Below are 14,113 nucleotides of genomic sequence, written 5' to 3'. Positions count from 1 at the left end.
AAATGGAACCTCAGTTACACAGCCATTTCTTATCTGTTCTTCTTGTTGAAGTGTCACAAAAGTGTAAAAGAATGTACAGATCTTAAGTGTGCAACTCAATTTTGATCAATGGTACTTAACCACCCACCCAGATGGAGGTATGGGACATTTCCAGAATGCCAGAAGGCAACTTTGTTTCCCTTCTCAGTTAATACTCTGTCAAAGGTGACTACCACTCTCATCTTTGTCTTTATAAACTATCTTTTCATGATCTCATTTGTTTTGGCTGCTTTCCATTAGGTCTATGCATTTCAAGTATGTTGCTTTAAATAGCAGTAGTAGCTCACTCCTCTTTCTTGTGATATAGTATTCTACTAAATGGTTATCTCACATTAAAAAAGTCTCTTTTACTGGCACTGGATACTTAAGGTTGTTTCTACTATTTTGCTGGAAAGCTAGTTCTGTTGCATGTGATTCTTTTGGTAGAATTCCATTGGTAGAATTGCCAGGTTGTAGGATAAATACTGTAATAGATGGTATTCTCTGTAATCCATCAACAATTACCCCAAAAGAGTGAAAAATATTACATTGTTTCTTTATCTTCTTGAATTTGTTCATGGAATTTTCTCTTGATCCATTTTTATGCTTGAGACTTGTTGGTTATGTTACTTCTTTATTTCTTCCCAAAACATAAATGTAAATTGAATAGATACTTCAAATTCACCCTTGACCATACAAATCTAATGATCTTTCTTTTGGATTGGTTTATAATTTTAGTTATCATGAATCTACAATTCCTCAGGATGACATCAATATTTTACACATCTGATTAACTGTGAAATACAAAAGGCAGCATTGTGGAGGAAATGCATGATGGAGCAGTCAGGGCCAGGTTAAAATGCAGATTCTGATTCAAAAGGTCTGGGTTGGGGCTTCAGATCCTGTTTGTCTGTTGTTTTTTCCCTACCTTTATTGACATTTGGACATTGATAGACAGGCAATTGCACATAGTCAGTGTATACATATTGATGGGCTTGAGTAGGTCCATGTGTTCAAGTCCTGTGGTAATGGTTATGGTGATCCTGCTGGCTTGTGGACCTATGACCTCATTTGTTTTGGCTGCTTTCCATTAAACATTAGGTCTATGCATTTCAAGCATACACACTTTACACAAAAGGGGTTTATGATGCCTTGATAAAAGGAAGATTTGCTGATACTGACTTTTTTGAATTGTCCTTTTTTTGTTAAAAAAAAATTCTTATTGTTATTATTAAGGTGTTGTACAGAGGGGTTACCATTTCATATTTCCAGTAATATACACATTTCTCTTTTGGACAATGTCACCCCTTCCTTCATTTTCCCCCAGTTTCCCCCTCTTGTCCCTGCCTACAAGTTGCATAGTTCATTTTGTACGGAATGTGGACTAAATATCATGAGTGCATTTGTTCACTCTTCAAATTGTCTCTCTCTTTTTTGGACACCCAGATGTTTTAACCACCACACTATAGTCAGATTGTAAATAAGGGAAATATTGGTCTTGCTCCTGCAAAGAGACAAGGCCTCTGTGAAGAGGGAGATGGGAAAGGTGAGCTAAGGGTGGCTCTGTCTAGACCTAGGCGAGATCTCAGAGCAGTTTTTATTTTTTATTTTTTTGTCGGTTGTGGGGCTTGAACTCTGGGCCTGGGCCCTGTCCCTCAGCTCTTCAGCTCAAGGTGAGCGCTCTACCGCTTGAGCCACAGCACCACTTCCTCAGAGCAGTTTTTAAGAGAGAGTAAGAGTAGACCCTGAGGATCCTAGGTGGATTCCCTCTCTCCTCCCTGGACTGCAGGCTCCTCAGGAAAGTCTTTGTGCACCTTCATTTGCAGACTCTCTCTCTAAAGGATGTTAAAAGGATACTGGCCACCTTTTTAGACAACACCTTTTGGCCAGGTAAAATGGATGTTCCACAGACTGGTTTGAATGGTTTGGAGACGATGTGGAGAGAAACTCCTCAGCAATAATGTTTGGGGCTCTGTGGTGATGACTTTGAAATCCATGGTGAGGATCTGGACTTTATCCTCAGGCCACGGGGGGGGGGGGGGGGGGGGGGTCCTGGATTCTGAGCAGGTTGCCAGTATGAGCAGAGTATTTGAGACAGATGGATGTTTTGAGAGCTTGTGGGGATGGCTGAGGAGGAGTCCCTCCCTACCTGGGGGCATGGCAGCAGTGACACTATGAGAGCTTGATGATGAGATTGGCTGTGCTTATTAGGATTCAGCTGTGATTTTTAAATTCTTGACTCTCAGCTTCTCAGTTTTTGTGCTGGCTGCCCAGACCTGGTTTGATCACTCAGTATTTTCTGAAGTGTGGACTCCATTCTTCTAGTGGCTCTTCAAATGTTTATACATGGAGCTCAAGGTGATTTAAAGCAGAATGCAGGCCTGGCCTCAAATAATGGCTCCCGGAGGGAGCCATATCCCCTTGGCAACCCTCTTGGTTCTGACAGTCCTGGAGAATGTCTTCCTTTAGCACCTCTCACTATGCCACTTCCCTTTTGTTGACAGACAACAAACCACTCAGGTTGAGGGCCTTTGGCAAGCAATAGTCCAGATAGGATTTTGCATAATTATTGTTTTTGTTGAACTCATTTCCTGTGTCCTGGGCTGCAAGGTCATGACATAAACCTAGTCTTTCTCAGCAAGTTCATTCCAGTAAGAATAAATGAGCTAATCTACTACATCTTAGGAAGAACTTCATATCCATCCACCACCACCCAGCCCCAAACTGTACATGTGGATATTTCAGAAATATGGACATGACATGTATGAAATCAGTTTGGAGCAGTGGCTTAGGCTGAGTGGCAAAAACGGGGTCTCTACCATATCTTTGTGCCTGTGGGCTGCCAAGTAATGTTCAAGCTCAGACCAGCCCTGGGTGGTAGTGGGGGGAGTGGAGGGGTGCTGCTTAGGTTGCTGGGTCTGGGCTGGCATTGCTGGGACAGTTGGGTGGGTCCCACTGCTGTCCCCACCAGTGGCCTAACCTTGGCCTCCTTGCCTCCTGCAGAGATCCGCACGCAGCTGGTGGAGCAGTTCAAATGCCTGGAGCAGCAGTCCGAGTCTCGGCTGCAGCTGCTTCAGGACCTCCAGGAGTTCTTCCGCAGGAAAGCTGAGATCGAACTGGAATATTCCCGCAGCCTGGAGAAGCTGGCTGAGCGTTTCTCCTCTAAGATCCGCAGCTCCCGAGAGCACCAGTTCAAGTGAGAAGCTGGACATGGGTCCAGGAGGTGGGAGGCTGCTGGGCGGGTGGGCAGGCAGGCAGCCAGCCAGACAATGGGTGACAAGGTACGAAGGAAGCCAGACTTGGTGAGGCAGAGGGCATGCATGCAGTGAGGCCCTGGCTCCGAAGGCTCCTTGTACTTCTGGGCCTGTATTGTCCTCATGCATAAAGTGCAGGTGGAAATAATTAGAACTAGAGGAGGAAGGGAGAAAGGAGTAACCCCAAGCAAAGTTCTTGTCCCAGACACTAAGTGCCCAGTATTTATGTGACTATTATTAGCCTACCAAGCACCTGGCACAGCTGTCTCTATTTATGCCTACATGATACCCCTTCTCCCTTAAGGACATCCTGACCCTACCTAGTTGTGCTTTCATCTGGGTGCCAGCCAGCTCCCGTCCAAATTCCTTCAGCACAATGACCTTAACATTCCTTCTCCACTGAGCAGGTACTTGAACCATTCCTGTCTCTTGCTTCCTCCTCAGTACCCAGAGGCTTTCTGCCCTTATCTACTCGATTATGGTGTGTGGACCCTTACCTGTTGTGACCTTCCACACCCCCTGACTCTGGGCTTCCCCCATGGTGGGCTTCCCCGGTGGTGGCGCTCTGGCTACAGAGACAGGCCCTGCTGGGGTCTCATCTCCTTCTCTACCCCTTCCTCCTGGGAAAGGAACCAGATCACTTTCCACACTAGGAAGAGGGGCAAGGTAGGATGGGGGACACAAGGGCCACCCGTTCCCTTGCCTGGCCTGTAATGAGCTTGGCCAGCTCCGTGTGGGTTCATTAACTGAGCCACCACATGGAACAGGAGCCCCAGCTGGCAGTCGGGCCAAGCAGGCTGCTTGTCACACTATGAAAGTCCAATTAGGGTGTTATCCAGGCGGATGCAGCTGGAGGTGGGCACTCTGAGTGATGGTGGGGCTCCCCATGGCTTTTGGAAGCCAAGAGTCTTTAGGGCAGGCTGGACTCACCTTTGACCCCAGGATGCTCACTGACCCCTGGCTGCCTCTCCCTTGGAGTTCAGTACATGAGGTCTGGGCTGTGCTGTGAGCCCTTTAGCCTCTATGGCCTGCTTTCTTCATTTAAGAGTGGCTTCTGCCCTCCCAGTAGTTCAAGGGCTGGAGGGCAGGGCCTGGGTCTTGTTCAATTCTTACTGCAGTGGGCCCAGCTCTGGCCACAGATACGATGTTTGTGAGGTGGAGGGAGGGAAGAAAAAGAGAGAGAAGGAAAGGAAGAGGAAGAAGGAAGAGAAGGAGGAGGAAAAGGAAGGAGGGAAAGGAGGGAGTTTTTGTAGCAAATTAGAGGCAGAACTGAGATCCTTTCACTATAGGCCCAAAGTGTCTCCTTTGCTCTGGGGCCATAGCTTCCCCCAGGCCCCAGGTGTTCTCTACCTGTCTGGACAATGGGAAGATACATAGCTTTCAGAAGGTACTGTGTTCAAGCTGAGACTCAGCTGGTCTCAGTTCTGTGTGGCATGTGATTCAAAGGAAGTTCCCGATGACGATGACGATGACGGCCCTGATGGAGGACCTCCGGGGCAGGCTGAACATTTGGAGAGCAATACAGAATTCCTTTTCTTTTCTGTTTTGCTTTTTTTTTTGTGGTATGGAAGTTTGAACTCAGGACCTTGTACTTGTTAAGAAGGTGCTCAGTTACCTCTAGCCATCCCCCTCAATCTTGCGGACTTAAGACAGGGACTTTCTGGGCTGGACAACTGATTCGCCTATTTTAGGCTTGCCACAAGAGCCAGGCTGACAACCACCTGTCTCCATCATTGAGATGGAGTTTCATGGACATTTCTGCCCAGGGCAGTCTTGAACCCTGATCCTCTGGATCTCAGCCTCCTGGGTAGCTAGGATGACGAGTGTGAGCCACCAATGCCTATCTGCCTTGCATGTTTCTCCCCATCCAAGACCCAGACTAGAACTCATTGTCTGACCCTTTATGCTCATTGACAGGTGCCCTCCAACCTCATACTTTGCATTTTTTACTTTTAAAGGTTAGAGAGTGAGAATGCAGCTGAGAAAACTCATGGGGGGGGTAGGTATGGATGAAAATCAAGTGGTAATTAGAGTTGCTGTGGGGACACTGTATCCTTTGACTGACTTAGGACCTAGGTGAAATGTCCCCCATTCCTGTACCCATCACCCAGCTCTGGGTTTCTGAGAGGGCAGAGTGGCCTTGGCAGCAGCCTTGCTATTTGGAGAAGGAAGACTAGACAAAGCAACAATCTGGAGGGCCAGTTTGCAAAGCTTGGTGATATGGGAGCTTGTCTGGAATGCAAAATCCCATTCTCCTATCCTCAACTGCTGTAACATCAGTCTGCCTTACACAGCCTGCCTGCGCCTTGTGGTCGACAACTGCCCGGGAAGATGATTTTCTAGATGAAAAATAGCTCACATCCCACTCTCAGGCTGCACTAACCTTCCCTCCTTTGACCAGCACAGAACCCAGTCACTGCTCTTTCCAGCTCGCCTGCAAGGCTTAGCTTTTCTTTTTGAAGGCCTGGAGTGGGAGCCTTCTGAGAGCATGACTGTGCTGTGGAGGATAGCATGCAGGGCCTTGAAGCTGGGGTGGGTGAGTGGGCTGTTCTGGACAAGCTGGCTAGTTCCACGAAGACAGGATTCTCAGAACTTAAATCCTTTCTTCCTCTAGGTTTTCTAGAGAACTATTTTACAGCTCAGTACTGATGGCTCAAGTCTGTAATCCTAACCACACAAGAGGCTGAAATCCAGAGGATCATGATTTGTGACTCATGTACCAACAAAAAGCCAGGCTGGAGAGATGGCTAAATGGTAGAGCACAGATTGAACAAAAAAGCCAAGCAAGAGCCAGGCCCTGAGAAACCCTGGATTAAAACCTTGATACCAAAAGGAAAGAAAGAAAGAAATGTTTTTTAAAGCACTAACACTTTGATGTGTTTGGGGTTGAAAGTAGAGAGGGAAGCAAGAGGGAAGAGAAGAGGAAGAGAATGAGAAGGAGGAGGAGAAAGGTAAGGGATAAAGGAAAGAGAGGAAAAAAGAATCCTGTGTTGGGAACATAGGCCTACCCTTATACCTCCATTTAAAGATTCCAAAAGTACATTGGTATATGGCAGGCTCTGAAAACTTTTGCAACTGGTTGACTTCTTTCTGGAAGTTATTTGGCCACAGAATTCTCCCTCCTCATAACATGTATTTATATTTCACAAATGAGCACCCCTTGGGACAGAACTTAAAAAGCTTTGTTGTAGACAAATACTGATTTCCCTCTGTAGTATCCATATTCTGCAAATATTGCTCCATATTTGTGACAACCACAGCCCCTTTCTATTCCAATTCCCTTGATTTGTGATAGCCATCACCTCCCAAAGGAAATGCCACTAAAAATGCTTTGTCCAGAGGAGTTGTGTGTTCCTGGCTGGTTTTAGGACCATTGTGAGAAAAGCAATAAGGAATTCCACTGAAATATGGAAGAATTGTTTGGGAAAAGTCAGATTTTTAGAGAGAATTTGGAGGTGCTCAAGTGGCTAGTAAGTAATATTCTATGCAAATATATTGCACAGGAGGGGTTTGGACTGTCTTCCAGCTTCATAGGACAGCTGGGTGGGAGGATCCAAGTGAATAACTAACTTCACTTCAAAGAAAGCGCTTTGCATTTAGATCTAGCCTTCCAGGTTATTCCTGAACAGAGAAGCATTTTTGCAGTGTCTGAATTGGGCTTATGTGCAACAAATTCAGGATTAACAGGTTGCTCAGTAGAGATGGAGATGGAGAAAAGCCCAGGGCAGGTCTGTGTCTTCACAGATAGTTATTACCATTTCTGTGACTAGAATCACTCTAGTAAATTGTTTCATTTTTTTCAACTATCTCTTACCTCCACACTACCAGGGCCCAGTGCTCTCCCAGAAAAATCACAGGCACCATATCATGAGCTTTCTTGGTAAGTGTTGTATCTGGGTGGCAGATACTATTTTTACCTTTCTAGTTGAAAATCAGGAGATTGTAAGGAATCTTAATTGGCCCAGAGGGACACAGCTATAGCCCTTAAGTGACACAGCTAGGAAATCTTGATTAGTCTGACTCCAAGAGTCAAAAATACTAAATCTGTGTTTCCTCCCATCTGTAGCTAAGACATCATCTGACCAGACCATTTTTTCCTTGAGTGGGTATTAGGAGAACCTACCCCCCTGCCTGGCCAACTCTGCTCTTCTCACAGAGGCTGCTTAGGGGCACTGCCTCGGCCAAGCTCCCCAAAGGGATCCCAGACTTGTAGGCAGCGGCTTCTCTGACTCAACTGGTTATGTGTGCGTTTCTCCTGGGGCCTGGGTCAGACACACATACACATACACACATGTTCATGCACACACACACACACACTTTATACTCTATAAAGTTTTGTGAATGAATGACTACAAGGATGAAGGTACTAATGAGGATTTTCTTTATATACAGGAGGGAAAAAGACTTATTTGGGGCTGCAGGAGAGAAGCCAAACAAGGATAGCATTTTCCTGGAGGCAGATTTCAAGTCAACCTTAATTCTAGTAGCCAGAGCTATCCAGCCATGAAAGGGCCTCCTAGGGGGACAATGAACTCCTATCCATGGGTATCTTAGGTGGCCATTTTTGTAACATCATGGATGGTTCAATCCAATCTACATTCCTCAAAATATGGAGGAATGACCCATGAAACCAAAATGCTGAATTCCTTTTCACTTCTCAAGTCTTTTCAGTGGCCTTGAGTACAAAAACCTCAGTTAGTTGTGTGTGCTGTTAATGGCTCTCTGGTCTCCTTTTGAGAAGTAGAGAGCAGACCTTAGGCTCAGCACCTCCTTAGGACTGAATAATGCTGTTTTGTTAGCTTTGATTTTACTTTTTCAGTAGTCTGCAATTTATAGCAGGGAAAGCTTTAAAAAGCAAAAGTGAGAGCAGAGAAAGTCCTCTGCACATGTGTATGTAAAAAGCAACAATCAACCAGGAGCTGTTGAGCATGGTGTGCAGCAAGGCAGCGATGTTGAAGCTGGGGTAAGCTCCCCGTGGGGCCCCTCCTGGGGTCCTCCTGTGAAGTGGGCAGCTTTCTCTTCCACCTTCCTTTCTTCATCTCCCGCAGAGGTTTTAAGATTCAGTTTAGAGTATGCTCTTTGCGATGACTGCTGCCCCTTTTTCTTCCTCTCAGTCTCTCCATCTGGCTTTCCCAATTTCACACAGGTTCCCTGGAGTCTTCAGAGACTATTTTCGGCACACTCCAAAGTGTCGATCAGGATGCAGCTTGTTTATTTATGTCTGTGCTTGATATATATACATACATGGACATCATTTAAATTTTATACTAAAAATGGAAAGTAGATGTGGCAAGAAAGGAGATCTTTCTGAAGTAGTATGTAGGGATTTAGTTATCTCTGGATTTTAACTAGGCAAAGCTTACACTTTGCTTCTTCCTTTACCAGCCCTCAGCTGCTTTAGCCCTCCCCAGGGGTCCCAGTGGGGTAGAGAGAGTCAGGAAAGGAGTCCCTGTCCCCACCTGGTAGGCAAGGGAGCTGAAGGCCAGGCAGAGCGAGCCCAGATGAAAGAAGGGACCAGACTAGCTTAAGGTGAGGATTCCTTTCCTGTGCCTCACTTTGTAGGTGGATCCATAAAGCACCAAGGCTTACATGGAAGGAGATGATAGCCCAGGTGATACCTAATGGGGCAGGGAGTTCTGTTTTAGTAGGCTGGAGACTAGGGACCTGGCTTTTGGGGAAAGTGTCAGCTGCAAAAACTTGCCTTCCTCTCAGAAGAACCAGGGTCTTGGGGCAGTAGATTCTGGCTCATCTGCAATATGGGGCTCTGAAAGCTTGGAACTGGATTCTGTTTGCTAAGCGGAATTTTCCAGCCCCCAGCTGAGAAGTTGGAGAAGCTGCCTCACTGCTAATTTCATTTTCCTAGCTCACCAGCTTGGCAAGGCTTCATTTCTCCAGCCTCAGTCTCTTGGAACCTCATACCCACTTCCCTTAGCCAAAGAAAGAAAGAAAGAAAGAAAGCTGTGACTCACCAGAAATGTTCATTGCTACTTTCTGGCCATAAAAAAGGAAAATATATACATATGCAAAAGTTCCAACATTATGTCCTAGCTCAGCAGCTCTCTGCCTGCAGAGAAAAGGCTGGGCTGCAAGATGGGAAGAGCAGAAAGGTTGCTCAGACCGTGCCTTTAATGAGAGTGCATTGGCCTGGGTTCACCACAGCATCTTCTAAGAGGGAGTCTGCAACAGCAAAGATAGCTGCTGGCAGAGAGAGCTGCTAGGATCTCTGGCTATTTGCAAAAGGGACAAGTGACCCCCTGGAAAGAAAGGGCTGATGCTTCAGGTGTCTGCAGCCACATGAGATGTGGAGCCACTTCTTGTACTCCCAGGATAATTCAGATGACACACCAGTGGTGCTCTATATATCTATCAGAAATAGGCCTTGAAGACCTACTAGCCCTATCATGTAGCATCTTCTGTCCCCGCCCACCTAACCTCCTTTGATCACACTGGCCTTGATTCAGTCCCTCTGCTCTACTCCAGCATACCCTTCCAAACTCTTTCTCTGGCACCCTCCAACTTGTCTTTCTGGTCAGTTTCCTAGCCCTTTCTCAAGGATGCTTCAATGACCCTGCCCCCAAGCTCACCCAGTTCCCTTTGTTCTGGGCTGTCATGCTCCCTTCCTCTGTGGTACTTTCTGCCAGTCTAAATACATACATCTGTGGGATGTATGTAGGGATGCTGTCTTCCCCACATCCTGTCTGCTCCCTGGAGGCAGGAACTACATTGTATCCTATGGCCCAGCCTTACAAAGTGCTTAACACAGATGGATCATGGGGCTGAAGAATGACTGCAGAGGTTTGCCACCTCCCCAACCTGGTGTTTGACACTGTGGTTAGCTAGTTCTTATGGGATGGGTGATCTGCATAAGAGCACTCAGGCAGGGTTGCTAACAGAGGGGAGCACCTACCCCCAAGTCCAGGTGACTCAGTTTTACCATGTTGGCTCCCATTTGTGGCCCAAGGAGGCAAAAGGCCTGGCACCACTGTGAGGCTGCAGGTGCCAGCTTTCTACACAGAGGTCAGTTCTGGCCCTGACCCAGTGGACAGTTCACCTCGATCTTTTAGTCTACAGCTGAGCTGCCTACCTCACACATACAGGAGGGGAAGAGGGAGGGCAGAGCTGGAGAGCTGGGTGGCAGGTGTGGAACAGCATTCCAGGTCCCTCCTGGCCCTCTTTCCAGTCACCAGGAAAGGACTATCCCAGCCACCTCCCTCTAGTGGCAGCCTTGCCAAGCTTCCTGGAGGTTTGCTTCCCCTTCCAGGTTGTCATGTGTGTCTGTGAAGTGGTTCAGTCTGTGTTATTCTGTGGTTTCAGATGTCATCCCAGTAGTGCTGTCAGCTTCTAGTCTTAACCCTAGCCCGGAGGCCTCCAGAGCCCTTTGAAGTGAACATACTCTCTCTTATCCCTGACCTCCTGGCTCTGCTCTTCACTCACAACAAAGGCTTCCTCTATACACCCAAGTGTCCCAACCAGAAAACTGGGGAGTCATTCTGAACCTCTTTTCCTCTCTTCAACTCCCACTCCTACCAGGTTTAATCACTTTACTATCCCAGTATTGAACTCCTTAGCTTTTCTCTTAGCTCTTAGATGTTGCCTGCTGTCCTGTGTGTAGCCATGTGTGGGGGAGGGGGGGTCTGAAAGTGCAGTTTCAGAGGTTGGAGGTGTGGCTCAAGTGGTAGGGTACCTGCCAATGAGCATAAAGCATCATCCCAGTCTCTGACAGAAAAAAAAGTAAGTGCAATTCTACCCTTTTACTTCCCTGTTCTAAACCTTGCAGTGGCTCCTGGTTGACCTTGAAGGTCACACTCCTAAAGCCCCTTTGCTGTATGGTTTCTGCCTATTTCTCTCCCGCTTTAGCCATTCTCAATCCCACTTTAGAACACCATGCAAGAGCCCCCCCCTCCCCAACTATGTCTCAGTCACCCACCTGCCCCCTCCTGGTTCTTGGCAGACATTTGGTCATCACACTTTTCCACCTGGAAAGATTTTCCCATGGATACTCCAGCCCCACCTTTGGTTCTCAGTCTAGAAAGTGCTTCTTCCAGGAAGCCTCTGCCCCACAGCTCCTTCCTATTAGGACCCTGCCCATCATTCTGTTTCCTGTGGATCCTAGCTCCCTTACTGAAGTGGAATCCATCATTCTGTTTCCTGTGGATCCTAGCTCCCTTACTGAAGTGGAATGTCACAGCTCAGGGGCTTGTGCACCTTCTGTTGGACCCAGTATGTATGTGTACACACATACACACACACACACACACACACACACACACACACACACACACACGTGCCCACACTGGGAAGCAAAGTAAGAACAGGAGTAAGGGTCAGAGAACAGGAGTGCTTAGCACAGATACTCCATGGGGCAAGATAGGATCATTGGTTTTTGTTGTTTTTGTTTTTGTTTTCTTTTTTTAGTAAGTGACTTGCTGTGTAACTCAGGTAGAACTAGCTTGTTTCCCAGGGATCCTCCTTCCTTAGCCTCCCAAGTACTAGAATTATAGCCATGTGCTATCATGCCCTACTCTGGATTTTGACTTTCAGTTGTTCTTCTCCTTTCCTTCCTAAGGCTCATAGAGTGGTCTTGGTATAAGGTATGGGAGACAGTTGTGTTTCACTAGTTTGGAAAGCACTCAGACTTGAGTGTGCATCAGAATCCCCTGAAAAGCTTCTTAAAACCCAGATTTCCTGGGCTGATCCCAGTGTTTCTGGCTCAGCAGGTCTGGAGTGGATCTGCAGAATCTGCATTTCTGACAAGTTCCCTGGGTATGCGGGTGCTGCTAGTTGGGAAAATCCTGTGGGATGCCCTGGGTAGCATAATGCCCAGCCAGAGATGCCTAGGGATCTCTCAACCACGGGAGGACACAAATTGTCTTGAATATACTTAACATGTATTTTCCGTAACCCTTCCTCCCAAATGCAAAGGCAAAACCCGCAAGGCCCGTGCCTCTCAAAATTCCACAGAAGGACGACGGAAGGGCAAAGGGGTTAAAAGAGCTTGAATGAATCCCAGAGGCTGGAAGTGGCAGATGAGGGGAGACATATCCTCCTTCTGCTCTTTGTCCCACAGTTCTAGAACTCATGCACGTATTTTAGATACAGTCCATTTACTACTTCTTAGCCCCTGGGGAGGCAGCTGCTTTTCACAAGGTGAAAGTACATCCAGTAAGTACCACGTTACGAGAGAGTAGATGCAACAGGATTAGTGTCAGAGGCCTGGGCAGTGGGTTCTGGCTCCAGCCATTTGACTGTGGAGAAATCACTTCAGCTCTCCCTAGCCTGCTTCCCCAGCTATATAAAAACCAACCCTCGGGGGCTCCATGAGGTCAGTGATTATCTGACATGACAGTTCCAGTGAACCAACCTGAGCTGCCTTGGTTCCCCCAGAAAGGACCAATACCTCCTCTCCCCTGTGAACTGTTGGTATCTGGTTCTGCATCAGACCCGGCGGGAGAGCCGAGACCATGCCACCCTCAATGACATCTTTATGAACAACGTCATCGTCCGCCTCTCCCAGATCAGCGAAGATGTCATCAGGCTCTTCAAGAAGGTAGGCAAGTGGGCTTCTCTGTCTGTCTCAGGTCTTTTGCCCCAGACCGGCCACGGTAACACTGTGCCATGAGGGTGGGAGGCGGTGGGGGGCAAGGGACTGGAAGGGCAGGTGTTGAAGGACAGGGACTGTGGGTCATACTTGGTACTCCAGCCCTGAGTTTGACCCTCAGATGTGCCTTCCAGGGCATGATCTCAGCCACTTTAGCAATGACCACCACAAGACTAAAGACCTTTACCTGGGTAGGTAGGTAGTGAAGGTACGCTGTAAGAAGTCTGGTAAAGGGAAAACTGAGGGAAAGTAAAGGAAGGGGTGACATTGTTCAAAAAGAAATGTACTCATTACTTGACTCATGAAATGGTAACCCCTCTGTACATCACCTTACTAATAACAATAAAATTGTATTTAAAAAAGAAGTCTGAAAAAATGGAGATGAGTGCATATATATAAATTAAGACCCCCAGAAATGGTATCACTCAGGCAGTCTGATGTTCTAGGAAATTTCTTTGATGCACAAATGCAGCTGTGCTTCCTATGAGTGCTTATGATTGATACATTTTCTAGCATGCAGATACATTTTTTCCCCAAATGAGAACAGTCTTGCATGTATGGTGTTACTCCCTGCTTGTTACCTAGCAAATTGTAAAATGTTCTCTTACACAATTTTCCCACATCAAAAATACATTTCTATAGCATTTCGAATGATTGCATAGCATTTCATTATATTGATGTACCCTAGCTTGTGTGCCTAATCTTTGATTGTTGAACATTTAGGTGATTTCTATCATTTAAATAATGCTGCTGTTAGCTTCTTTTGCTTTCACAGTTTTGCTTTCTTAGGGTTGATTTTCTGCAATAGAATTTTAGGGTGAAACATTGGTTTGATTTCATTGCTTTAGGTGGTGTATTCTATTTCCTCTGGAAAGCTACAATGTCTAAGAGGCAAAAGGAATGGGCTGTCACTTTTTAGGCCCCTTGAGGTCTCTGTATCCTGAGCTCCTTACACGATGTCTGGCAGGCTGGAGGTGCTGTGCAAATGTATAGACTGAACTCATATTTATGAATGACAGTGTCCTCATCTGTAAAATAAGCTCGTGATTTAGCTCCATACACACCTTCTCTATCTAGTAGGGTTTAGGTTAATGCTTCCCAGAGTTAAACAAACCATGCTGAGGGAGATAAGCATTATGGTAGGGTATAGCGTCTGGGTCCAATGTTCTAAATTCTTAGATTCATAATTCTGGTCTATCTGTCTGTCTGTCACTGTCTATCTATCCATCCATCCATCCATCCA

At 46.6% G+C, this 14,113-nt stretch overlaps 1 protein-coding gene across 1 annotated transcript in view; it reads left to right on the top strand.

Annotated features, from left to right (window-relative positions):
* The window catches only part of Srgap3 (SLIT-ROBO Rho GTPase activating protein 3), a 182,911-nt gene that overhangs the window by 95,208 nt on the left and 73,590 nt on the right, over positions 1-14,113 (top strand). Inside the window, exons 2-3 of the mRNA XM_042679800.1 lie at positions 3,022-3,214; positions 12,657-12,819. Coding sequence (XP_042535734.1) covers positions 3,022-3,214; positions 12,657-12,819 — 356 coding nt within the window. The remainder of the gene's footprint in view (positions 1-3,021; positions 3,215-12,656; positions 12,820-14,113) is intronic.

The sequence above is a fragment of the Dipodomys spectabilis genome, unplaced genomic scaffold, assembly GCF_019054845.1.
Source record: "Dipodomys spectabilis isolate Male_0828 unplaced genomic scaffold, ASM1905484v1 ptg000054l, whole genome shotgun sequence".
In the NCBI taxonomy this organism is placed as follows: domain Eukaryota; kingdom Metazoa; phylum Chordata; class Mammalia; order Rodentia; family Heteromyidae; genus Dipodomys; species Dipodomys spectabilis.
This window is presented reverse-complemented; position numbering and strand designations above follow the sequence as displayed.